The 26,534-nt window shown below is 47.1% G+C and overlaps 1 protein-coding gene across 1 annotated transcript; it reads left to right on the top strand.

The window, feature by feature from the left end:
- Positions 1–14,982: 14,982 nt before the first annotated feature.
- Positions 14,983–26,188, top strand: Lrrn4 (leucine rich repeat neuronal 4). Its single transcript, NM_001430451.1, is given in 5 exon segments — positions 14,983–15,077; positions 16,065–16,745; positions 17,754–17,958; positions 22,978–23,115; positions 24,215–26,188. Coding segments are annotated over 4 exon segments (2,208 nt in total). The 5' UTR covers positions 14,983–15,077; positions 16,065–16,084; the 3' UTR covers positions 25,419–26,188.
- The last annotated feature ends 346 nt before the right edge of the window (positions 26,189–26,534 follow it).

The raw sequence follows: 26,534 nt of genomic DNA, 5'->3' as shown, positions 1-26,534 counted from the left end.
AAAGCCATCCCTTGGTCCCACAAGGCAGCTATGGTTCCAGACGTGTCATATGGCATTAACTTTCCTCAAGGGCATTAAAGTATTTGCTCTTTAGTCAAAGGAGTCACAGACTCAGCTAGAAGTCAGGGTTATTTTACTGATGAAAAGGAGGAGAATGGATATCGGGAGACAAATGACCGCCTCTTCCACAGGATGTGCGATGTGCCAGGAACAACGTGCATGAACAAGTGGAAGGCAGGGTTGGGGTTAGGATCAGGGTCAGGGTTAGAGGATTAAAAAAGGTTAGAGTTAGGGCTGGGGATTTAGCTCAGTGGTAGAGCGCTTACCTAGGAAGCGCAAGGCCCTGGGTTCGGTCCCCAGCTCTGAAAAAAAGAACCAAAAAAAAAAAAAAAAAAGGTTAGAGTTGTGGTTAGGGCTAGGGGTTAGGGTTTGTGTGAGACGGTTAGGGGGTTAGGCTTAGGGTTAAGGTTAGAGGGTTAGTGTTAGAAGGTTAGGATTAGGGTTAAGGTTAGGGTTAAGGTAGAACAAAGACAGGAAACCAAGATGTTGAGGCTAGTTTATGATAGTAGAGTTAAGAGGACATCAGGGAAGTTTTCTCCTGGGGAATATTTTGACTCAGCCTTTGCAGGTCAACAACAGATTTGTCAAGTAGAGAGAGGGGCAAGGAATTGAGTGAAGCTTGGCAGACATCATCAGTGGAGAAACCCTGGTGGTTCTCTCCTCCATCATGGTCTACAGTCAGCTTGGCATGCAGAAACACAAGTGTAGTGACAGATAGTGGAGCACAGGAAGACAGGCCACACTGGAAGCTTCAGGGACAGTTTAAAGGCTGTTGTAATCTATGGCTGGCCAGAGACCCAGCCAGAGGCAGTAGGTGGGGTAAGAGAGCATTAGCAAGCCATCTCAGAGCCAAAAATAGTTTGCTGCTGTGGTCAAGACTATTTATATACATGCAAAAACATTTTCCTTTATTTCTCCATAACAGAACTTAATTTTTGATGGGGTCAGTGTGTCTAGCCCCAGTTCTGGGTGCCTACTGTTCTACCCCAATCATGAGAATCCTATTTCCCAAGCTTTCATCGTCTTCTGTGGGTAAGAGTGGACATATGACCTAGTTCTGGCCAGCGGGGCCTGCGGTACGCTGTGGAGATTCCTGTGCCCACCTGTCATCTTGACGAAAAGGCAATGCCGTTTGTTTAGACTTCGCTTTTCTAGTCCACCCTGTGCCTGAATGGGAACGCAATACTTGGAGGCACTGCAATCCTCTTGCAGCCAGAAGGCAACACACACAAGAACGGGAGCACCCCGGGATAGCGCACCTCTCGCACAGAACACTGGCGTGCCGACATGGGCCAGCTGGAGGGCAAGTGATAGCTTGTACCTGCTTGTACGTTGGTGGTACTTTTCATTTCTGTCCGTTTTGGCTGACAAGGGACAGAGGGTGTCTCTGGGTGTGTCTCTGAGCATCAGTGCACACACACCATTATTAAGTGGGTTTTCCAGAACCTACAGCTGAGCGTATCCCTCGTTGTCCCAACACTGAACAAATGAATTTGCACAATAAGGGAACGGAGTCCAGCTAGAATCTAGAATCTCTAGCTCAGCCTAGTATAGAGTCATGAAGTAGACATATACAGTAAGAAGGGCATAGAGGGGAGCGTCAGGGGGCTCCAACATGTACCTGGGGAGAGACTAGCCGTGCTAAATATGTTCTGACTTTAATTTTTTCATATCCTATTTTTAATGATGGTTCTTAAATGCTTTAACCTTCCTTGTAGCCCACCGCCCACCAGAAGTAGTGGGAAAGAAAGGATACGGGGGAAATGGACCTGTTTAGAAAGATTCTTTGGAGCAACTCCAGTCTGTGTTGTCTGGAAATCGGCAGTTCAGTTCACAGGTTAGCACGCGGCGGCAGCTTGATCCACTCGCAAACACCTCACAGATACACCAGCTATCCAATTCTGCAACAGCGGTGACGCGACCTAGCAGAGACAACTAGGCCTTAGCCTAGGCTTGAGTCAGCAGGAGGGACCAAGAGGAACGCCAGGAAAGTTCTCAGCTGTGAAGAAGATCAGTGAAGACAAGAGACCCACAGCTTGTATAGCAAGCCAAGCTCTGTCTTCGTTACTCTGTGGAATCCTATTTATACCCTCCAAAAATCATGTGTCCTCCATGTGCCTTGCCTCAGCACAGCTCTTGTCGACATGTGTCTTACCTCAGTATGAGCATCCAATCAGCCCAAGCCCTTGGAAGCAGCAACAAACTGCAGCGCACCACCAGAAGGTTTTTTTTTCTTAATTTTTAAAAAAGATTTATTTATTTATTATGTATAGGTACACTGTAGCTGTCTTCAGACACACCAGAAGAGGGCGTCAGATCTCATTACAGACGGTTGTGAGCCATCATGTGGTTGCTGGGATTTGAACTCGGGACCTCTGGAAGAGCAGTCGGGGCTCTTAACCACTGAGCCATCTCTCCACCAGAAGAGATTGTTTTGTTTTGTTTTTGTTTGTTTGATTGATTTTTGGGTGTTTTTCTCTTTATGGCATCCCTACAAATACAGCCCAATGTAAGGTGGACCAATACATGTGTGTCGTTAGCAAAGAATCCTTCATCACATGTCCTCTCGTGTGCTTGCTTTAGCAGAACATCCTCTCTCCTGTGTCTGCTTCAGTGAAATGGTCCTTCACGACTCTGCCTTAGCCTTTCACACCCATGTCCACTTCAGCTAAGCACTCCTTCACGTGTTTGTTCCAGCAAAACCCTACCCAACCGACTTTCCAAAAGACCCTTAAGTTTCTACTTCATATTCCCCTTTCTGTTTAAGAATTGCCTTTTTTTCAAACACTAACTATATATATATATGGATATATATATATATCCATATATATATAAATGATTATAAGAATCATCACATTTTAATAATTGGCTTATTATAATACAGTCAAACAATAGTCTAACAAATAACCTTAAATTTCTATCAATATATAATGAACAAAACCCCTAAATATCTGTCAGTACACAATAATTTAAACAAAAAATTTATACTTTTATTAATATATAATAATTAAACAAAAACTTAAATGTCTATTAATATATAATAATTAAAGAAAACATTAAACATCTATTAATATAGAATAATTAATATAATAATCAAAACCTTAAATTTTTATCAATAAACAATAATTAATCAGAACAACCTAAAACCCTAGATAATGACAACTATAACATATATTTGTTATTTGATGAATTAGGGTGATTCTGCTTTGGGTCCCAAGGGGGAAAAGTGATTAGCCTGAAAAAAGCTAGCTGTAGCATTTATTACCCAGTCTCTGTATCGTCGTCTAGTCTATGTATTGTCCGTCTGTTTGTCAATCACTTAGGCTAGCCCATTTGAGGTTGATTTGTGTGTGTGTGTGTGTGTGTGTGTGTGTGTGTGTATGTGTGTGTGTGTTGTGTGTGTGTTGTGTGTGTGTTATGTGTGTGTTGTGTGTGTGTGTTGTGTGTGTGAGAGTGCATGTGTGTGTGTATGTGTGTGGTGTGTGTGTGTGTGTGTGTGTGTGTGTGTGTGTGTTTTGAAGAAATCAGTAACTGAGACAGACTGTGAATTATTTGGGCTATTTGCTTTGTGAAAACATCCATGTCTCAAGTGATAAGGTTTTTCTTGGTTAGATCTGATTTTTATAAGTTTTGTTGGTCCGATCTAATCTTTATAAGTTTTGTTGGTATCTATGTTTTTCATTTCCTGTTGATATATAAGCATAACCATGTACCCATCTTAAAACTATTATAGGTTTTCATTCTAATGTCAATACACCTTTATAGTATATTGGTTGACCTAGTTTCTCAGTTTCTCTGATAACCCAGTGTCTCTCAGCTGCTGTTGTTCCTTTTTTACCAACATTAAGAAAACTGAGAGCTAATAATGTATTATTTAGTCTTTCCCTGGGGGTTTTCATTTTCCTGTTTTGTTTAATAAGTATTTTAAAGGAACAATTGACCCTCTCTATAATTGTTTGTCTTGTGGGATTTATCAGTAACAAGTAAAGAATTGTTTTATGTTATTGGATATATATGTGGGAGCATTGTCAGCTTTAATCTGTGTGGATATCTCCATAGTTGCCATCATTTCTAATAAATGTGTAATTACACAATCAGCCTTTTAGGATTTGAAGCAGTTGTCCATTGAAATCCTGAGAATGTGTCAATGGTATGGTGTATATACCTTTGCTTCCCAAATTTTGTAAAATGGAAAACATCTATCTGCCAGATGTCATTCTTTTTGGTACTCCTAGGGTAACTACCAGCAGGTACATTAAACAACATTGCTAACCCCTCATAATCTGCTGTTTCCTCTGCATTAGAAACAGTTACCCGTTATGCCTAAGCCACCTGTCACTTTAATTTTTTCAAATCTGACTTTTAATGACACTTTAACCATCCTTGTAGCCCACCAGAGGTAGTGGGAAAGAAAAGATATAGGGGAATTGACCTGTTTAGAAAGCTTCTTTGGAGCAACTGTTGTCTGTGTTGTCTGGAAATCAACAGTTCAGTTCACAAGCTAATAGCCAGCGGCAGCTCGATCTACTCACACACACCTTTCAGATACACCAGCACTCCAGTTCGGTAGAGTCTGGTTAGTAACAGGGGCGACAGGACCTAGCAGAGACAGCTAGCCCTCAGCCTCGGCTCGAGACAGCAGGGGGGACCAACAGGAACACCAGAAGTTCTCAGCTGTGCTTCTCTCAGGGAAACAAGATCAGAGAAGGCTTGAGGCCCACAAGTGTTGCACAGCTAGCTGTACCAGCAAGCCACGCTCTGTCTCTTCCACTCCTATTGGTACCCTCCAAACATCACATGTCTTCCACATGCACACCTTGCCTCAGCACGGTTCTCACCTCGGCACATGCATCCAATCAGACCATGTCCTTGGAAGCAGCAACAAAATGCAGCACACCACCAGAAGGCTTTTGGTACATTTCTCTCCATAGCCTCCCAACAAATGCAGCTCAACTACACAATGTAAGGAGAACTAATACATGTGTGTCATTAGCAAAGAATCTTTCATCACGTGTCCTTTCACATGCTTGCTTTAACAAAACATCCTCTCTCCTGTGTCTGCTTCAGTGAAACGTTCCTTCATGTATTTGCTCCAGCAAAAACACCATCTAACAGACTTTCCAAAGAACCCTTAAGTTTCCACTTCAGATGTAACTCTATGAACCCTGCAACTTTTATACTGGTGTTGCCCAAAACATTCTTGTAATTCCCCCCTTGGAAATCCCCAGCAAGGTCTCAGCTACATTAGAATGTCCTCACCATCAACAAAACTGCATTATCCCCACGGTGGGAAATATCCAAGACTACGGTGAGATTATGATAAAGAATTTTTCCCTTTTATTGGATATTTCTTTATTTGCATTTCAAATGTTATTCCCTTTCCTGGTTTCCCCTCCAGAAACCCACTATCTCATTCCCCCTTCCCCTGCTTCTATAAGGGTGCTTCCCCATTCACCCACTCCCTCCCACTTCCCCACCCTGACATTCCCCAACACTGGGGCATCAAGCCTTGAAGGGACCAAGGATTTCTCCCATTGATGCCTGACAAGGTCATTCTCTGCTACATATGCAGCTGTTTCTCCTGAGAGGCTCTGCTAGAGCCTGACAAATACAGAGGCGGATGCTCGCAGCCAACCATTGAACTGAGAACGTGGTCCACAATGGAGGAGTTGGAGAAAGGACTGAAGGAGCTGAAGGGGTTTGCAACCCCATAAGAAGAACAACAATGTCAACCAACCAGACCCCCCCCCCCCCGCCAGAGCTCCCAGGGACTAACCCATCATCCCAAGGGTACACAGGGATGGACGTATGGTAAAGTAATTTTAGTGAGTGATTTTAAAAAACAAAACTCTGCCTGACGATGATGATGATGACTATGACAAAAATGAAGAAGACAGCAAAGGAAACAATGATGATGATGATGATGGCCTGTGTGTGTGTGTGTGTGTGTGTGTCTGTATGTGTGTGTGTCTGTGTCTGTGTGTATGTGTGTGTGTGTCTGTGTCTGTGTGTATGTGTGTGTGTGTCTGTGTCTGTGTGTATGTGTGTGTGTCTGTGTCTATCTGTGTATGTGTGTGTATGTGTGTGCGCGCGCGTGCATGCCACATGCCAATCTAATGGAGTCATTCCTCAGTTGAGGTTCCCTAGTTTGTTACTAGATTGTGTCAAGTTAACAAAACTAACCAGCTTTGCCAGCAACTCCTGAATTATGGACTATTCCCTTAGAGAGTCCATAAAAATTTCAGAAAACTGATAATCAGCAGTAAAGTTACAGGATTGCTAATACATTAGTGGGAATTAGTAATCACATATTTCTAATTAATGTTATTTTCAATAATGGCCAAATGCCATTCCTATTAAAGTCTGCTTTAAAGCAAGCAAACAAGCAAGCAAAACAAAACAAAAGACCCCTAGTGTCCCAGTCCTGAGGCTGTCATGGCTGCCTTCCTCTCAGCTCTCATCATTGACCCTGGCCAGTGTGTTCATTTGGGCATTGTTGAGCTGTGGCATCATCCTGCCACTGGGTCTGTGACTTCCTTCTCTCCCGTCTCAGTGAGAAGAGTACCCACCTCCAGCCCTCTGCGTGTCCCCTGGAGGCTTCTGAAGGGCGTCACTCCTGCAGATGCTCCTCTCTTAAGTATGACTGATTTCCCAGCTTCCCAGCCAGCCTGTAAATGTATTCTGCCTTGGGAGGGGTGTCAATCCTGGCTATACATTGTTTAACAGTGCTGCAATGAAGCAGTGGGATCTAGACCGTCTCCTACTAGATCTGGGTGGCCTCAGTTGACCCGACTGTAGAACACAGCAGAAGCGACATTATGCAGCTTCCAGGCATAGGTAACGACAAACTGTGTGCCATGTCTAACCGGCCGATCATTCTCCTTAGGAGCCCTCGCCAACTGAACTGTCCCAATAAAGCAGACCTTCTAGCCATCCTCAGAACAGTACCAGCCATTGAATGAAATCATCCAAGTTCTCAAATCCAACCCAAACAAAGCTGACTCTTACCTATGACTTCATCCAATGCTACTGGAAGTTAGTGAGCCACAAAGCCAACCTCTAACAAATTCCTAACCAGAAAATCACGGGAAAGACTCCAGGGACTTGGCTAAAGCCACTAAGGCTTGGGTTCTGTTAGAACTATCCATAGGATCTTTCATTTCAAATGGTTCCAAACGGTCTGTTGTCCCCTCTTCTTTTGAACCTAACAGCAAAACTTGCCCTGAGGCTGGGGAGTTGGCTCAGTGGTTTATTAAGGACACTGACTGTTCTTCTAAAGGACCTGGGTTTGAGTCCAGCACTCACATGTAGCTAACATCCATAGGTTACTCCAGTCCCAAAATAACCAACGCCTCTTCTGACCTCTGAGGACACTAGGCACACATGTGGTGCATAGACATACATGTAGGCAAAACACATGTACACATACAATTTGGAAACTATTTAAAACTTGTCCCAGTGTTTTACCTCCCCGGCACTCGGAAGAAGCACTAAAAAAGCTAACACACATTGTCTCCTGTTTTTGGCCCACACCTCTCTTGCTTATGTCCACACAGCACACCCCTCTTATTCAAATCACAAGTAGCTCTCCCTTGCCTGTTTGCTCAGAACCCGACTGGCTGTGCTTGTCTAGGGAAAACCATTCTCAATCTCCGGAGCCAAGTTTCCCTGAGTTTTCTTTAACCCTCCGCCTGTTCCTGCCCAGCTGCCCTGGCTTCCTCTGCTTCACCTCTCAATGCTGGTTTGACCTGCCCTTGTCTTCCTTGGTGTACACACATTCCTTGGATGAGTACAACCCATCAATTTCCCTTAGGGATCGTCTATGTGCAGATGCCTTCCAAAGGTTGCTACTCCCCAGCGCTTGGGGGGAATTCCAGAGAAACACAGTCAATTCACTCCTCAGCATGTCCTCTGCAGGCAGAAGAGCCATCTCCAATTGAACATGACCCAGAACAGAGCCTACACCTAATCGGTTGCATTTGTAGATTCCTGTCTTGGTCCACCCAGCTCTCAGCCAAACACCTAGGAGTCACCTTGACATCTCTTTCCCTCTCATCACATAAATTAGTTTCCCATGGCAACTGTTAACAAATTACACAAATCTGGTTGCTTAAAATAACAAGCAATGCTATCCACTCACAAAAAGGGAATGAAATTTAATACATAATATAATGTAGGTGGGTCCTGAAAATATGTTTAATGAAATAACTCAGGAACAAAGGACGAATGTATTTGATTCCATTTACATGAAGTACTTTAAGTAGACAAATGAAGGGGAAAAAATACAGTAGACATTACCAGGAGCTAAGGAGGCAGGCCAAGGGAGCTGTCATTTAATGGGTAGAGTTTGTTGGAATTGATGAAAGTCCTTTGGGTGTTTGTTTATGTCCGCTAAACACAATCTAGAGTTATTTGGGAAGAAGGAGTCTTAGTTGAGAAAATGCCTCCATAACACCTCCTAGTAGGCCAGTAGGGCACTGTCTTGAGTAGCAATTGGTGTGAGTAGGCCCAGCTAACTGAGGGTGGTGCCACTCCTAGACTGGTGGTGCCATGTTCTCTTTGCTAAACAAGGTAACAATTTCCCCCTCTGGAAACTAAACGAGCATCTTACAGGCTATTATTCATCCTACCACATTCATTTCTGACCTATTAATAAGTTATGTTACTTCTAATTACCAACCTCTTGAAGATTGAGTATTTGTCTTTGCCCTTCCTCTTGGGCCAGCAACAGCACTTTTGTCCGGGACATCTACAACTTGTCTTCAATGGAAAATAATTCAAGTTCTGCTTTTTCCTTCAACCACCACAGCAACCTTTCACCTCTGGCACCTGATACATGTCCTGTCCGTCTCACTCACGTGATAGCGCCGCTGCCTACCTCCCTCCCCACTCACTAGCTGCTGCGTACAAAGACCTGCTTCTGTGACTCAGACACAGAAGGATCTTTCACACCAGCCCATGAAACACACTGCCTGCGACCCTGTACTTGGCACAGCTCTTCCTCCTGCAGGGTTCCAAAGAAGCAATGCCTTCTGATGACCATTTCTACTCTCTTTCCTCATCCCTTCGTAATGCTCACAGCAATTGGTAAGCACCGTTTATCTGCTTACTGTCAGGAGAGAAAAGACTATGTTGGCTCCAGATTTAGGACAGCTGCTGAGTATAGAATAGTCATTCCCTGACTTAAATGAATGAATCTAACACCATACCCAAAGCCTGCAATTGTCTAAATATCAGGTTTGGGATAAGTCATTTATGTCTCATACTTCTTATCCAAGTGTTCAGAACAGAGAGAGTTCCGAGAGACCCAGGCAGATAGAGCAGCCATCATCACAAATAGGTAGGAGATAGATAGATAGATAGATAGATAGATAGATAGATAGATAGATAGATAGATAGATAGATAGATACATACATACATACATACATACATACATACACCAACAGATATGTGAAAGAGAAGACACCCACTCACCCACCCAAGGATCTCATAGCAACAGTTGAGTATAATTCCTGGAAGTGACACATGCCACTTTCTATAATCATTGATGAAGTAAAATTTGGAGGCATGTCCTTACCCAACTATATGTGGGTTAGGAGGCACTGTCCTACCACACAGCCAGAAAAGGGGGAGTATGAAATGCAAAATTGCACCTCCCACCTCTAGACTTCGGCACATACTGAATCCTCTACCTCAGAGCCTCTCCAGACCTAACGACCTCTCTAATCATCAATTACTTTTTTAAAATTGATTTAGAGTCTCACTATGTAACCCTAGCTTGTCTGAAGCTCACTTTATAGGCCAGGCTGACGCTGAACTTTGAGATTCCCCTGTCTTTGTCTCTGAGTGCTAGGAGTGGAGGCATGAACCACTATGCACAGTTATCATTTACCCGGACTTCATACAAATGGGAACAATATGTACTCCACATGCCTGACTTCTGTCAAACGAAACAACCATGGAGACTCAGCTGTGGTTTTGGATGTGGCATTTTTTTTTCTCTTTTGTGACAGTGCAGTAGCTCATTGTATGCCTACACGATATTTTATGAATTAATTTTCTTATTTAAAAATCTTCCGGGTTGTTTCCAGTTGCAAGCATATATACATGAGTTGTTTTCAACATTCCTTCTCTTGAGTATAAGCTTGGGGTATTGGATAATAGGGTACATGTATGATATCCTATGACATTCCTATGAACTGTTCATAAGGATTCTTCTTGCCCCATATCCTTGGCAGTACTTGGCATTGGTTTTCCCTGGCCTTTGCTTTACACTCCCGCCCATTTTTGGCCATTGCGATGGTACATAGGAGTGTCTCATCATGGCATAAATGTGTATTTCCATGGTGAGTAACGATTTTCAGCACATACTTACCTGCCTACTGGACAATACACATGTCCTTATTGTGAGGAGCAGATGAAGTCCTGAGTAAATGTGTATTGTTGACATGGGTACAGCCATGTAAAGGACCCTAATGTCTAAGACCCATTGATGGCAAAGCCTTCTCCTATCCAAGTGCAAATGTTAAGGAAAACTAACTGACCTTTAGCTGAAACCAGTGTGTGCATAGACGACCAGCTGCAGCGTCCTCATCAGGATACACAGCCCAGCCCAGCCCAGCTTTTCTGAATGTATGTCCCTCCTCCATTTCCTGTCACCCCAGTTAGGCCAATTCTTAAACCACGCAGGTTACTGCCCCTTCTTCAACAAAACACGGTTTAACATACACATTGTACATGTAAGTTGCTGTAGAAAAATGGTAAGAAATACTACCCAAGGTTCTTAAGATTACAAATCATTGTTAGGGTTGTGGGACTTGAGCATTTTTATTTTGTAAGGATTTTCCTAAACACGTTAGAAATCTAAATACACTTAAACCTGATTGTTCGTGTCCAAAACGTTCCAAATAAACATAACTAATCAGAAATAGCATAATAGAATAATTAACGTGCATCCAGCAAATATTAAACAAGTGCATTGTTAGTTTTCTGCTACTGTAAAACCAAGGTAGTCAACCACCTTACAAGGAGGAAAGAACACGGGTTCAGAGGTTTCAGTCCATAGTGGAGTGCCCATTATTTGGGGTCTATGCAATATGGCGGTAGAAGATAGTGGGACAACCCTGCTCACTTCCTGCTGGGCAGGAAGGAAGGAAAGATGAGGAGCTGGATCTTAAGAGCTCCTTCAAGAGCACATTTCTGATAAGACAGCTTCCTACCAGTAATCTCTACCTCTTAAAGTTTCCAAATACCTCCCAGCAATGCCAGGGACAAGAAACCAAGAATTTAGGGAGCCTTTGAGGCCATTTCGTGTCCAACACCCAACACATGTATCATGGAGGAGTACTGCCAGCTACAGGGATGAGCAAAGAATACACTGAAAACAGCTCCTGGCTCAGCTCCTTGTGATCTGGTAGTGCGCTCACACTGTGATGTGAGTGGTGTCTTCTGCTGGAGGCCAGGGTCCAAGTCTTATTCTGCTTTGGGTCTTTGTTTTAAATGTGAGCACCCAACACATATGCCAGCATGTGTACAGAGTTGCTAATCCAACTGATCGACTTGACAAGTGCCATATGCACTGGATAGGATTTACAGCCATTGTCCTCAGAAAGGTAAAGCAGCTCTAAGATGACAATCCACATCCTGTGTCCCTCTCTAAGGTTCTTTGCTCTCTGGTGGCCTCCCTTGCTGTGGAGAACTCCAGAATCGGTGTGTGAGCACAGCCTGTGCCAGCTTCATATCACCCCCTACATCTACATGCAAAAGGAAGGGACAAATTTGTGCCTGGCCCCTCAGTTCAGTTTGAATCTTTTCAATGATGGATTTGGTTTTTTTTTTTAACATGGTGCACTCTTACATTCTAAACACCCCACAAGTCCCTATGTTACACATTCCACAGATACCTATGTGGAAGTCTTACTGACGCCGAGAGGTACAGCCTGGGTCTCAGCTGTCACCATCTTACTCCTTAAGACCCCTTCCTCACTGGCAGGCTGTTAGTGAGCTCTTGAAGCCTTTGTGCCGCGTACCAGTCCAGAGAGCAGGTTCTTTTTGGAGACTTTACAGCCTGGCACCACATCCTCCCACAACCGCCCTCCCATTTCACCAGCTTATCTCAAGTGTCAGAGAAGAATGAAGCTTTACTCATCACATTCCAACTCCAGTAACTGGAGGGGAGCCTTTCCCAGAAGCAGCTGGCATCTGAAAGGCCAGGCTGATGACACCTTGGCTGGGCAGTCACCTGGCCAGCCCCTGTCACCCTACTGCAGGCTGCCAGCTATGAAAACACAGCCAGACAAGACCCCCTTGGAAGATCTCTGGGGCAACCAATATCTGGGATAAATGTTCTGACAGTCCTCGGAGCAGGGCAGAATAGCACAGGTCAAAAGTCCTAGAATTCTTACCAATGTTTAGCATTCAGGAAGTGAGTGACTTAACAATTCATGTAGGTCAGGCTCCCACTCCTCCACCAGGGCAGGAGAGACCTGGGCTATAAAGAAATGACCTGGAAGGAGATTTATGAGAGTGAGGTCAGCCTTTTCCTCACTAGCTAGAAACTCACAACTATGTGACTTCAGGTAAACCGTGATCCTCTCTGGAACTCAGTTTTCTGTCTCCAAAATGGAGAGGGTGGTGGCAGAACACATTTTTCAGAATACCCAGATGGCTCACCTATCATCTGCTCCAGAGCCCAGTCAACCTTGGGGACTTGAGTTTCCTTATTGCAGGAGAGTAGGCAGTACCTTGAGAAGACTCAGTGAGAGAACGCACACGAACCTGGGATCTAGCAGCAGCAAGTACTTTAATTGTAAAGTGGGAGGAGGTGATGGACAGCAGAAAATACTATACAAATGCAAGGCTAACCCAAAGCTTAAAAAATGAATCCTAAATGAACCCACACAGGGACTGACATCCGTTTCCCCAGCATAGGGGCCCAATTGGATCGCACCAGGAATCTATCTGTTGAAGCAGCACAGCAACCCAGAGGACCCTGCTTAGACAGCATATAGAATAGATGGGCCAGCTCTCGCTAGCACCCACACAGCAGGCAGCAAGCAACACAACAGGAAGCTGATTAATAGCGTCTGAGTTCCAGGTGAGTACAAGGTGATGCTCTCAGGGCCAGGGGCTCTCCCTACCCACTCCCTGCTAGTACACAGAGGAGTTTCCCCAACATGGTTTCTTAAGGTCCTATTTTTTTTTTAAAGATTTATTGGGGCTGGGGATTTAGCTCAGTGGTAGAGCGCTTACCTAGGAAGCGCAAGGCCCTGGGTTCGGTCCCCAGCTCCGAAAAAAAAGAACCAAAAAAAAAAAAAAAAAGATTTATTTATTTAATGTATATGAGTACACTGTAGCTATCTCAGACACACCAGAAGAGGGCATCAGATCTCACTACAGATGGTTGTGAGTCACCATGTTGTTGCTGGGAATTGAACTCAGGACCTCTGGAAGAACAGTCAGTGCTCTTAACCACTGAGTCATCTCTCCAGCCCCCCTCAAGGTCCTATTTTATAGATCTTCCAGATCTATGAAGGTCTTTCCTCCTTGTATCTATATGAACTGGGTATTTATATTTCAATGGGTTCTGGTCCTTCTTTCCTGTTGTCTCCAACTGAACTCAGCACAATCCTGCTGGCTTCAGAGGAGGTAATGGCTTGACCAGGGTGGAGAGAGGGGCTTTGATATTGAGAGAAGTCTGAGCCTTCAATTCTTGGGTATGCAACTTTGTCCAAGGCATTAAGGATTTCATGGCTGGGCAACAGGAGCCAACCTCTGTTCCCTTCCCTGTCCCCTCTTTCCCTGGACTTCTACAACTCCCGTCCACTCATCCCTCCCTCCCCATCAACCAGTGGTGTAGTGTTTCTACCACCAGGGCTAGGACTCAGACTAAGAAAACCCTGAGCACTGAGCAGACTTCTCTTAACCTAGCTCAAGCAAAGGCGGAATGCTTCTGAACAAGGCCTCAGCAGGCCCAGACTGAAACACTTATCTTTGAGACATTGCATGAAGATGACTTCAAAGTAAGCCGCCAGGGACTAGTAATCTCCTCAGACCAGTGTGCAAGGTCCTGGGACTTCTCAGAGATGTCCAGATAAGTGCTGACAGGAGGGAAAACAGGAGGCTCTGGTCCCACCGGCTATAAACAAAGACCTGGGGCTAATAGCCCAGCCTGCTCTCAGTCTTCCCAGTGGGCCTGGAAGAAGAAGCAGGATAGGGCCCAGGAGCTCTGAGGGAGAAAAGCATTGTCTGCTCCAAACAGAAGCTGCAGACAAAGCTGTGTCGCCATGTCCTCAAGGGGACCTGCAGGTTTTGATAATTGGGACCCATCCTCTCAGCCTCCGGACAGAAATGTCCTTTCTGCATTCCTGGTCTCTTTATTCTCACCACATTTCAGAAGCAAACACCGAGTCGTCACTGAACTGGGTCTCAGAGCAATCACTCTTCTTGGGGACTCTTGCATGGGTTTTGAGCTAGACCCAGCTGGAAGACTCCCCTGTAGGTGTGTGGTCACAAGCACTGCAAGCCTCTCCGGGAAACCACCCCTCCCTCAGGAAAGGCAGGCTCTTTCTCTCCCAGTTCATCACCTCCGCCCATCCCAGGATGATTGGAATCACCTAGAAGAGAGAATAAGATTCCCGTGAGGTGACCGTGCTGCCTTACTGGGCACCAGCCCCCGCAGCTGGCTTCTTTTCTCCAGCTTGGGAAAAGTTTAGTAAGGAAAGAAGAGTATGGCGAGGAGTGGGGGTGGGGCGAGGGCCGGGAATGCCAGGTCTAAGGAAAGAAAGGCCTGAGGCGGGAGGGAAGGAGAGGGATGAAAAACCACAAAAGTCTTGGTGGAGAAGGAGGGGCTTCAGGGCTGAAGTGTCTCAAGCTCCTCCTGGAGGGAGCTGGAGGAGGGGCAGCCGGGACCCAGGCTTCTTCCCTCTGACCTTCAGAGCTGACCTGGGAAGTCACTGGTTCCTGCAAAAGATTGAGGACCTAAGGGGGTGCTACATCCCAGTGGGACAGTTTCCAGGTAAGTAAGGCATACAGGATACCTTAGCGCCTGGCTCCAATTCCCAGCAACTTTCTCACCACTTTAACTCCCTCCGGAGGGGGAGTCTTCCCCTAGGAGCCTTAATGGTGGCTCAGAGATTGGTGTTCAGCAAGGAGCAGGGCGAGAATCTAAAGTAACATGGGCTCTTCATGCCCTGCTTAGAAGCCACTTTGCTATTCCCAAGTCAGTCCATAGCCAGCAGAGAGAGCTACTCTCCTCACTGTTGCAGAAGCACTGCTAACAGGGCTGGCCAATCCCTCCTACAGAGGACTGGCACCCAGGCTGGCTTCTGTTAGAACCTATAGGGGACCAGGAAATGCTTGATTTGAGGATCCCAAGTCTTGTGAGTGTCTAGGGCTAAGGCAACCTAAGCGTCCTCTTAAGAAAGGGACCCCAGAACTTATTTTATGCAAACTAGGAAGTGGCAGGGCCCTTGTCTTATGAAAAAGTTAGCCAGGCGAGTGCTTCTAGGGCTTTTAATCTGGAGGTGTTCACTAAGTTGCTTAACCCGGGGTTGGGGAAGCGGGGGGGGGGGGGGGGGGTGTTTACAGAGGAACAGAAAACAAACAACCTTCTCTCAAAAACTCATAAAAGGGGGACCCGGGAGCATGAGGGCGGGGGTCCTGGAAGAGTCAGATCAGGCATGGAAAAGAGAGGGAAGGGTCCTGCTAGAAAAGCAAAGAAAAGCAGGTGTGGTGGATCCTGCACCAGAGATGAGGAAAAAGCTAGTCTCCACCTGCTCGCTCACAGGCACGAGGTGGGGATGAGGGTGAGGGTGGGGGTGCTACACACCACACACACACACACACACACACACACACACACACACACACACACAGCAGGAACTTTGTGGGGATGAGGGTGAGGGTGGGGGTGCTACACCCCCCCCCACACACACACAGCAGGAACTTTGTGTTCCCCTGCCTTTTGTTCCGGGCTTTCTCTGAAATCGTGGACCCTCGGTAGTCTTTCCCTAGAGATTTAAGATGTGGTGGACGCTGATGCTGCAACTGCTGCAGCTCCTGCTTCAACTGCAAATGGTGCAGAGTCACAGCCTGGAGGGACTTTCCCAGCACCAGATCCCTCTCTTCCGACTCACTCAGCTGGGAGTCTGGGACAGCCACGACCGCCGCCCCAACGACTCTTCCTGCGAGGGGCTCCCGGCCGCGGGAGCCACCACCCTGAACCTAGCGAACCGCAGCCTGGAGCGCCTGCCTAGCTGCCTGCCGCGCACGCTGCGCATCCTCGACGGTAGCCACAACCTGCTGCACGCTCTTAGCGAACCTGTGCTCCGCCGCCTACCCGAGCTGAGCGTGCTCACGCTGCACCACAACCGCATCTCCGTTCTGCACTGGGACGGCAGCACACCGACCGGGCTGCATGAGCTCGACCTCAGCCACAACCTGCTGGCCGAGCTGCCGCCCTGCTCCGGGCTTTCGAGGAGCAGCCTGAGCTTGCTGTCGCTGGCCGGGAACCCACTGCAGGCGCTGCAGCCACGGACCTTCGCATGCTTCCCAGAGCTTCAGTTTCTCAACCTCTCCTGCAGCAAGCTGGGCCACATCGCCCAGGAGGCGTTCGCGGGGGTGGATGGTGGGCCCCTGGAGGCGCTAGAGCTCTTGGACCTGAGTGGCACGAACCTGGAAAGAGGTGAATGTGGTGTAAGGGCTACACATGTATCTGTGGGGAGGTTGAAGGTTAGGGTTGCGTTCTTCCAGAGGTGGTCCCAGAAATCAGCCTCGTGTGCCCAAACTGCCCCATGATCACAGAATTGCTGACAGTCTCCGGATTACATATGAGGAAACTAAGGCACAGAATGGTGGTGTGACTTTTACCAAAGTCCCCAGATCCAAGCTGAAGCATTTCATAGGCAGCCACTGCGTTCTGGCTAGATGAACGCTATGGAATGGCCGGGTGAAGTTATCGTTTGAGGCCGATGACAGATAAACTTAGCCTCAAGCATGCTGATGGGAAATTCATTGATAGCCCCCTCCCCCATTGTTTCTATGGCTGCTGGGTCCTTTCAACAGAATGTAGGAGGGCGGTGCCTTTGAGTCTAGAGCATGATTGTATTGTTCTTCAAAGGTACTTCATGTTTCTATAACTACTGTTCACCACACCCACAGCCGTGTGAGGAAAGGTAGCAGGAGGCTAGAGAGAACAAGGAAATCGGAAAGGGGAATATTCTCCATAATTAGGAGATTGCAAAATTGAGTTCCTGGAGCCTCTTCCAACCGTGTGCCCTCTTGGCCTTTCTTACATTCCTCGAACGCTCTCCACTCTTGGGAGGCAACGGGGCTAAGTCTGGGTATTTTGTATGTGGAGTTTAACCAGAGGCTGGGACAGCAGCAGGCTTGGAGACAATATCATAGGTACATACTCACACCTGTTTGGCCGCGGGGTGTACATTGCTACTCTGTGGTCCTAACCAGCTTGGTCTGTAGAGAGGATTAGGTATAGCTGAGAACGAGTCTTTCCTGATGCTGTACCAGTGACCTCGCACAGCCACTTGTTTCTTTATTGCTAGTTCTGGTTCCCTGGGTCACTCCTTTCTTTATTGCTGGTTCTGGTCCCCTGGGTCACTCCTTTCTTTATTGCTGGTTCTGGTCCCCTGGGGTTTTGTTCCTTGCTGTAATGGATAATTCCCTTTGACTTCAGTTGAGTCTGAGTGGATCAGAAACCTGCCAAAGCTCAAATCCCTCTACCTGAGAAAGATGCCCAGGCTGAAGACACTGGAGGGAGACATTTTCAAGATGACTCCCAACCTGCGGCTGCTGGATTGTCAAGAATCCCCAGCGCTTACTTCTGTCCACACGGAGATCTTTCAAGACACACCCAACCTGCAGGTCCTTCAGCTCCAGAAGTAAGTGATTTTGAGCCCATTAAACTATATATTGAATTTTATATGACACACTAGACCTTACTCTTTCTGCCACTGCTCTTCCAAATCCTCTTGGGTTTGTGTTCTCCCTCGTCTTCCTCATGGTGACTTACGAAGGTCCCAGACCGTCTCCACAGCCTAATAACTAGCAATGAGGAGCCAAGGATGGCAGGCCTTCTCTCCACTGGACCCCCCTCCTTTCCCCAGATGATGCCTCTTCAGTCCATCCCAGGGTAAGAGTAAGGTTAGGAGGGAAGGAGAGGGGGTAGGAAGTTTTACCATGCGGTAGGATCTGGAGTTGGCCCTTTTATTCTAGTAGCAGCCTCTGGCCTGACTTCTCAGAGTGGTAGGATACTAAGGATGACCCCAGGCTACCTCCTGTCAGTGGGGCCTACATCTGGGACTTGTCATTAGACATAGAAGCATCCTCTTTTCTCCCTTGTGTTTTGGTATGGATGGGAATTAGAGGAGCTTCCAAGCCACTGTCCAGTCTTGTCTCCCCACTTTGAGTTTATAGATGGGTAACTGGTCAATAAACCCCATCTCTCAGTCTTCCCTTGTCTTGAACAGTGTGTGGAGAAATTCTCTTTGGGATCTGAGTACCTCAGCCAGCCCGTTTACTCAATGCTCTCAGCCCTTATGGTTTCTGTTGAATTTAAGCCTAGAACAGCTGTTTGAACTATCCAGTTATTTAACAATCTGCTCTGGGTCACTGACCATTTGTAAAGATTGAAAGCAGGGGCACTGAACCTTACCTCTGCTGTGAGGTGTTATGTCCCCTGACCCACTTGGGCCTAGTACTTTTCAGGGGTGGAAGGCCTGACTCCCAGAGTCCTGTGAGACGGTCTCTCAGAGGCACTAAAGGGCTTACCATATTGTGGCTAAGGGTAGTGTCATGGCTAAAAATCCCAGAGAAGCCTAGGAGTGGGTCTTCTTAGCTCTCTTTTGCCCAATGCGTGTGCCAAAGATGGAACTCTGTTTCCTAAACAGTAACCAGTTACCCCTCATCCAGTAACCATCTACTGAGCACACATGGTAGGAGGAAAAATACTTTGTGGCTCTGACTCCTTTGAGCCTGACAAAAATACAAAGATTCAAAAGAAAAGGAATTAAACATTGGAAAATGATACAGAGCGAAACAGAAATGTAACAGTGGTGTTCTCTCTGGAGCTTTTCACATGGGAAAAGCAAATGGGAATCCTTGAGTCGGTTTCTGAAGTTAGTGGGTGTCTATAGAATTGGTAAAAGTGGGACTAGAGCAGAGGCTTAAAAAGGGGCAAGCATGAGGACCTGAGTTCCAGTCTCTGGGCACTGCAAGCATGGTGGTGCACATCTACAACACCCTCAGATGGATGCCGAGACAGGTAGATTCCTGGAATTTGCTGACCAGCCAGCCTCGGCTAAATGCCGAGCTTCCAGTGCAGTGCAGAGTCCCTGCTTCAAAAAATAAGTGGAAGGTGATGAAGAGGAGAACATCCTGATGTCAACCTCTGACCTCCACAGGCACATGCATGGATACATATTCCCACATATACATTGGCATGCCTATCTCCCTCCCCACCCCCGACCCCTGCCACATACACACTAATGATAATACTAACTGGTGGAGGTGATAACGGTGGTGGTGGTCGTGGTGAAAGTGGTGGCCATGACAGAAATGATAATATGGTTCTGACTCCCAAGAAGACCACAGTTTAGTATAAAAAGCAGATGTCTGCCAACTAGCACAAGCCATCAGAACCCCAGGAGAGGTCCACACCTGTGCTACATTTTAAAGCAGGTGGTGGTAATGGAACATCAGACTGAGTAAGAAAGATGTGTGAGAGCCATAGCTCTCTGCAGTCCATGTTGACCATGATGAGTTATAACTGGATGTGAAGGGCGGGGAATTAAAATCTAAGAGAGTCAAGGAGCTCAGGGGGTATGAGGAGCCCAGGTCACAACTTCTGTTAGACTCCTGGGAAGGAACAGAAGAAAGCCTGGAGTGGATCTGGCATTGCTAGGCGTGAGAAACTGTAAATATGCCCAGATTTCTGTAGGCTTGGCCACCTCCTTGTGATTGAGACAGAAAGTAGGGGTTTGTTGCTCCTAATCCTGGACCCCAAGTGCCGTGCGATTGCGGGGCAGTAGACTGTGACAGGAAACTTGGTAAGGTTACGTGGGTTCAGAAACCCTGGCCCTCAGACTTGACCAGGTTTCTGTCACATGACCATGGCATCCCATGGAGAGGACTTTGACAATCAGTCATGTAAGGCCAGCACCCTGAAACCCCTCCACATGCAGATGAGGCATCCCTAACATCTCAGACAAAGCCAATAGAAAGCATCTGGTTTTAGATCCCAACCCATCCCAAAACATGCATAAGACCCTGTCAACAAGGAATAAAGGCTTGAGAGTTGTTTCACCAAGGATTGGCTGGGAGCATCTGTCATATAAGAGCTGTAACACTCTTGGGAAGAGAGTTTTCTCCTGAAGCTTTCACTGCTGGGAGCTGCTAGAATTTCACTTCCTGAACTCAGCTCCTAGCCAGCTCCATGTAATGCCCCGCCATGCCAGAGCAATGGTGGCCACAGAAGAGACCTGGCAGCTCACCCCAATCCAACCTCTGACCCCCACCTCCTTGCTCACCCTATCCACCATGTAGCACCTCACTGCTCTACAGCCACAGTGGCTGCCTTAATCCAATTCCCCTCTCCCCTTCAGAAGGTCAACTACTTGGTCACTCCACCCAGGCCAGAGCCCCGCAAACCTCCACAGAGAGTGTTCAGTACACAGACCAGCATGTGATAGTCTAGGCTGATCTCCCAGGTGGTAAGAGGTGCATGGAAGATCCGACCCAGATCCCAAGTGACCAGGGATGACACCACCCTCCATGGGTTGGTCCCTCCCCCATTGATCAGTGAGAAAATGCTTTACAGCTGATCTCGTGGAGGCATTTCTTCAACTGAGACTCCTTCTCTCATAACTCTCTAGCTTGTGTCAAATTGACACAAAAAACCAACCAATACAGTCTTATAGCCCTACATCATCCACCTCCTATGAGGCTGCCCAGACCACAGGAACTACCAAGCCACCCCAAGAATCATGTGAATGAAAAAAGGGCATTGTGTAAGCTTCCAAATTTAGGTGACATCCTCTACTTAACAAGGGCTAACTGCAACTTAGAAACGATTTCCTGGATGAGCCTTTTGCAGATGACTCTTACCTGTCAATTCTTTACTTGTTCCTTTTAAAATACATTTAAAGCCAGGTACAGTGGAATATGCCTTTAATCCCAGCAGAGGCAGATATATCTTTGTGAGTTCAAGGTCAGCCTGGTCTATTACATAGCAACTTCAGGCCAGCCTGGGCTACAACAGTAATACCCTGTCTCAAAATAGATAATAGATAGATAGATAGATAGATAGATAGATAGATAGATAGATAGACAGACAGACAGACAGACAGATATTGAGCTGTGTATTTTAGAGTTCCGAATGGCAGCTCATATCAGTCAGTGGAGATGGCCATGGTTTCAGTTGTTCTTGATACACTCAAGAATGCTGCTGCCATCTGTGATGTCCTTCTTTGCTCTTCACATTGTGTCAGTGCCGTCTGTGAGGGCTAACAGTAAAGAGGCTGGGCCCCTGACGCCGACAGGGCTGCAGGGCACTTCGCTGTATAGCCAGTGGGCAGAGTGGCTTCCTGTTGGCTCTCAGCTTTCTCAGTTTCCTGTGAGTGAGCTGACATCCATCAGCTGTGTCTCCCTACAGTGCATGGGAAAGCCTGGACTGGTGTGGTGCAGCAGACGCCCGTGCCTAAGGCAGGGAAGATAAGGGAGCAGGAGGTAGCCGTACACTAATCAAGGCGTTGTAAAAGTGCTGGCACCGGGACATCAACTACGGCCCAACTCCACTGCTTATCATTTCTGTCTACATCACATTTGCCAGTACCCCACTGGCCTGAGTATGTCACCACGTTTCCAGGGGTCTATAAATCCATGCTAGCTTTTGATGTGGAGAGATGCCATCACACTGCAGTGGTGTGTGCTTACAGAGGAAAGAGGACCCAGGGCCATTTTTACAAACAGCCCACCATACCCAGCGACGGCAGACCCACTTCAGGCGCTCTCCTCTTTCTTCCATGGAGTCCAATGGAATCTTTGTCCTCGACTCTATCTCTCCTCTCTGGCTCTCATGGCTTATCCAGTGGTGTTTTCACTAAGAGTTTTGGATTGAGGGTGTACATAGCTCAGTGGTAATGTTTCCCTAGTATGTGTGGGGCTCCGGGTTCACTCTCCAGCACTGGTCTATAACAATAGTATCTACTATCTGCTTTTTGTGTAGATATTTCTACTTACTCACACATTCATCATCACAGACCCTTGATAGAAAGCACTTGGCATGGGGGTATTTTCTTTATACCATATGAAATAATGATGACAAAGTTTGGTTGGCAATATAGGAGGCCTAAGGTCATTTTGGGTTCTGTTCAAAGTTCTATCACTAACAATTGTTTCTTCCATAATACATACATAATGCCTCTTAGAAACATTTTTTTCTTAAGATTTAATTATTTGGGAGCTAGAGAGATGGTTCAGTGGTTAAGAGCATTGACTGCCCTTCAGAGGTCCTAAGTTCAATTCCCAGCAGCCACATGGTGGCTCACAACCATCTGTAATGGGATCTAATGTCCTCTTCTCTCATGCAGGCATGCGTGCAAATATAGCACTCACATATATTAAATATGTAAATATATATTCTTTAAAGATTTCTTTGTTTTTATGTCTGTGCACCACAGAATCCAGAAGATGTGAGATCCTCTGGAACTGGAGTTACAGATGGTTGTTAGACACCATGTAGATGCTGAGAACTGAGCCCAGGTCCTCTAAAAAAGCAGCCAGTGCTCTCAACCACGGGGCCACCTCTTCAGCTCTCATGGGAATGTTGCGGACCTAATTGTTCAAATTGAACCTTAAAAGCATGGCCTAACTGACCTGTGTATCTGTTTGTGTCATTTCAGTTGCAACTTGAGCTCCTTTGGACCTTGGACTGTGAATTCCTCCCAGGTCTTGTTGGTCAGCCTCTTTGGCAACCCTCTCATTTGCAGCTGTGAGCTGGCTTGGCTTCTCTTGGATGCAAGCAAAACTGTCTTACACAGGTAACACCTTTACCAAGTAGATGGCTGTGAGGTGAGAATCAACCTTCCAGGGCTGGGGCTGCCCCAGCTTCTGTCTCATCCATCTGACCGTGCGAGCACTCACGCTGGGGAGATGGAGACTCTGCTTCTATTGCAGCTAGCCAGAAAGGGCAAAGAACACGGGAAAATGGACTTAGAAGTTTGTAAAAGGAACGAGCTGCCAGAGGGTGCTCACCATTCATTGGCCAACAGTTTACTAATTAAACTAACTGCAAAGGAGGCTGGGAAATGTAGTCTACAAGCCCTGTGGTCAAAGCAAGAACAGTTGTACAGTTTTCCATTTTACAGAGAAGGGAATGGAACCAAAACAAGTGAAGGACTTGATATATCAGCTCATGGAGCTGTTGGATGTGGGAGGAAGTAGTCATCTTCGTCTACATCTGTGCTCTTAACCACTAGGCCCTTTGGCCACCCAAGAGAGGGCCTAGCTCTCTTGGCCATTCAGCCTAAGGCCAGTATACTTACAGAGCTTTCTTCTGGCTCTGTACAAATTCTAATGGTATCCCTTGGCTCAGAAGAGCTTTTCTCTAAGACATACCAGGGGAACCATACCCAAGCAGGCGAGGGAGACGGGTGCTAAGGATCTAGGGATGTCCCCAATCGTGAGCACTCCTAGACCACCCCACCAGCTAATTGCTCCATTTTGGAATCAACGATCCTCAAAAGCCCAGCTGTGGCGTGCGGCTCCTCACTTCCATTCCCTACTTTGATTCCAGTGGCTATCACCAAATCCCTTAACAGTCGGGCACACCATGATGTTAAAAACGATGTTGAGAGTACAGGCTACAGTCAGAAAGTCTGGGGTCATTCTACTTCCCGCTGTAGATACACATCTGTGCTCTGCCATTTGCTTGCTATAGCATCTTGGGCAGTTAGCACCTCCTATTTCCTTCTCTGCCCAGAAGGGATGACAGGACTTCCTTCGAAAGTTTCCTGAGCCAATAAAATGGTGTTACTAGATGATGTCTGATAGAGATATGTTGGCAGAGGAGACACCCCACATTGAGGATTAAAAAACCTTGAAATCCAAGTATCTCCTAATGATTGGTTTCCCTTACAGGGCAGCAGATACCACATGTGAGCCTGCTTTAGGATCCAAGGGCCCCTTCTCAGGACCTCTCCCCCTTTCCCACCTGTCTAATGTGTGCAGGTCAGACCAAAGCACCACCCTCCTGGCTTCAAACCCACCCCACGACCATCACTCAGTTTCTGCACCATGGACACAGGAGCCTTCCATTGGACAGAGCAGGGCCCTGTCTGCTCAGCCTGAAGGAAGCCAACAAAATATCACCAAAGTCCCCTCCCTCACCATGGCTCCACCCACACAAGGATCACGGACCTACAGAGATACTTCAGAGGAAACCGCCCAGTCTACCACTAACTCTGAGATAGTTTACAGTCCTTCCAGGGCTCTGCCTGGCACTGCCAGTTCAGGGGCAGAGCAGACTGACACATATATCCTTGAGCCCAGTATCTCATCTGCCTCTACCCCATTGGTCAGCAAATACCTTGAACCCTCGCCTACTTCACCGAACCCCAGAAGCATATCTCAGATCAACCAGAGGACCCAAGCTAACCCCAAGGCTTTCCACACAGATCCTCCACAGGATGAGATTCCAGTTTTGCTGTTAGATGATGACAGCGAGGAGGAGACGACTCAGGACCAGGTGGCAGCACCTCGTCAGGACGTCTCTTGTGATTACCACCCCTGCAGGCATCTGCAGACCCCATGTGCAGAGCTGCAGAAGCGCCTCAGATGCCGCTGCCCTGGTCTCAGTGGACAGGATACCATTCCAGACCCTCCCAAGCTGCAGGGGGTGTCGGAGATGACTGACACGTCAGTGCTCATCCATTGGTGTGCCCCCAACTCAGTGGTGCTCTGGTATCAGATCCATTACTTGGCAGAAGGAGGGTCTGGGAACCGATCAGTAACGGACATCTATGCTACTGCCCGACAGCACCCCCTGTACAAGCTGTCACCAGGCACCACCTACCATGTGTGTGTACTGGCAGCCAACAGGGCCGGCCTGAGCCAGCCACAGACCTCGGGCTGGGGTAGGTCATGTGCCACCTTCACAACCAAGCCCAGCTCCGTGGTCATCTTCTGGGGACTGTGTACTGCCAGTGGTCTGTTACTGGTTAGCACCCTGGTGCTGTCTGTGTGTCTCTGGAGGCAGCGGTGGAAGCCACACAGGCAGTTCCATGACACACACCTGGTGGCCTTCAAGAACCCAGCCAGGTCTGAAGAAGTAACTCAGTGGTAGTGACTTCCTGGCCTGTACAAGGCTTGGGTTTATCTCCAGCATTCGTTGGAGGCCTTGCGTTTATTTCCAGCAATCAGAGTAAACAAACCATCAGCCTTTGACCACCTGTGGAGGCTCCAGAACTTAAATTATCCCAGCGTCTCTCAAAGCACATCTGCTTGCAGGAATGTTATGTTGCCTAAGGATAACATGAGTTCCACATTCTCTGAAGCCACCACATCTCAAGCCCACACGGAACTACACTGCTTCCTCCTCTTGAAGGAACGAGTGTCACCGTTGCATGTAGTTTTAAGAGGCCATGCTTGCTCCTTGCCTAGTCTTCTTGCCAGGTGCTCCGACTTAGCTCCCGCCTCCGAGATCACACTGCTGCTGGCCCCACTTCTACCCTGCCCATTCCAAGGCCAGGGTGGCTACATTACTTTTCTACTGACAAAACACCGTGACCAAAGCAACTTAAGGGCTATTTACTTGTGGTTCCAGAGGGTAAGAAGCTGGCAGCAGGTAGGAACAGCAGTTGGGGCTAAAAGTTGACAGTTCAAATCTTGAATCACAAGCAAAAGCTTTTGGCAAACTGGGAATGGCATGTGACCTTGAAAGCTCAGAGCCTGTCCCCAGTGACGCACTTTTTTCCTAAACCAAAAATTCAAAACACCTGAGACTGGGGACATTCTCATCCAAACCACCACCGTGGCTAAGCTGATGTTCTGGGATGCAAAGACAGGACCAGCAACAGTTGCACAATGCAATAAAGCCTATGTTTCTGTCTCTAACTTCTCTTTCAACAGTTCAACAAATGGCTAAGGCCTTCCTGCATAGTTCCACATGTTGGGGAATGTTTTTACGCAGTGTATTGGAATGCTGATTTCTGTACCTGGAGACCATCTGGGTGCAGTCCAGACCCTGGCCATCATTACAAAGCATTTTCTGACTCAGTATTTTGTAAGACGTTGTTCTCCTCTATGTCTGATTGGTTAGAGCTGACCAGCCTATATCGGGGAGGACAGTTAAGGCTAGACTTCTAATCCCAGTGAGGGGTCCTGGGTGGAGAGTGTTGAGTGGCCATGAGGACACAGATGGGTAGGAACAACCAGGGAGAGACTAGGAAGGCAGGTAATG

This window comes from Rattus norvegicus, chromosome 3, assembly GCF_021556685.1.
Source record: "Rattus norvegicus strain SHRSP/BbbUtx chromosome 3, alternate assembly SHRSP_T2T, whole genome shotgun sequence".
NCBI classification, from domain to species: domain Eukaryota; kingdom Metazoa; phylum Chordata; class Mammalia; order Rodentia; family Muridae; genus Rattus; species Rattus norvegicus.
Note: the sequence above shows the minus strand (reverse complement) of the source record. Positions and strands in the feature narration are given on the sequence as shown.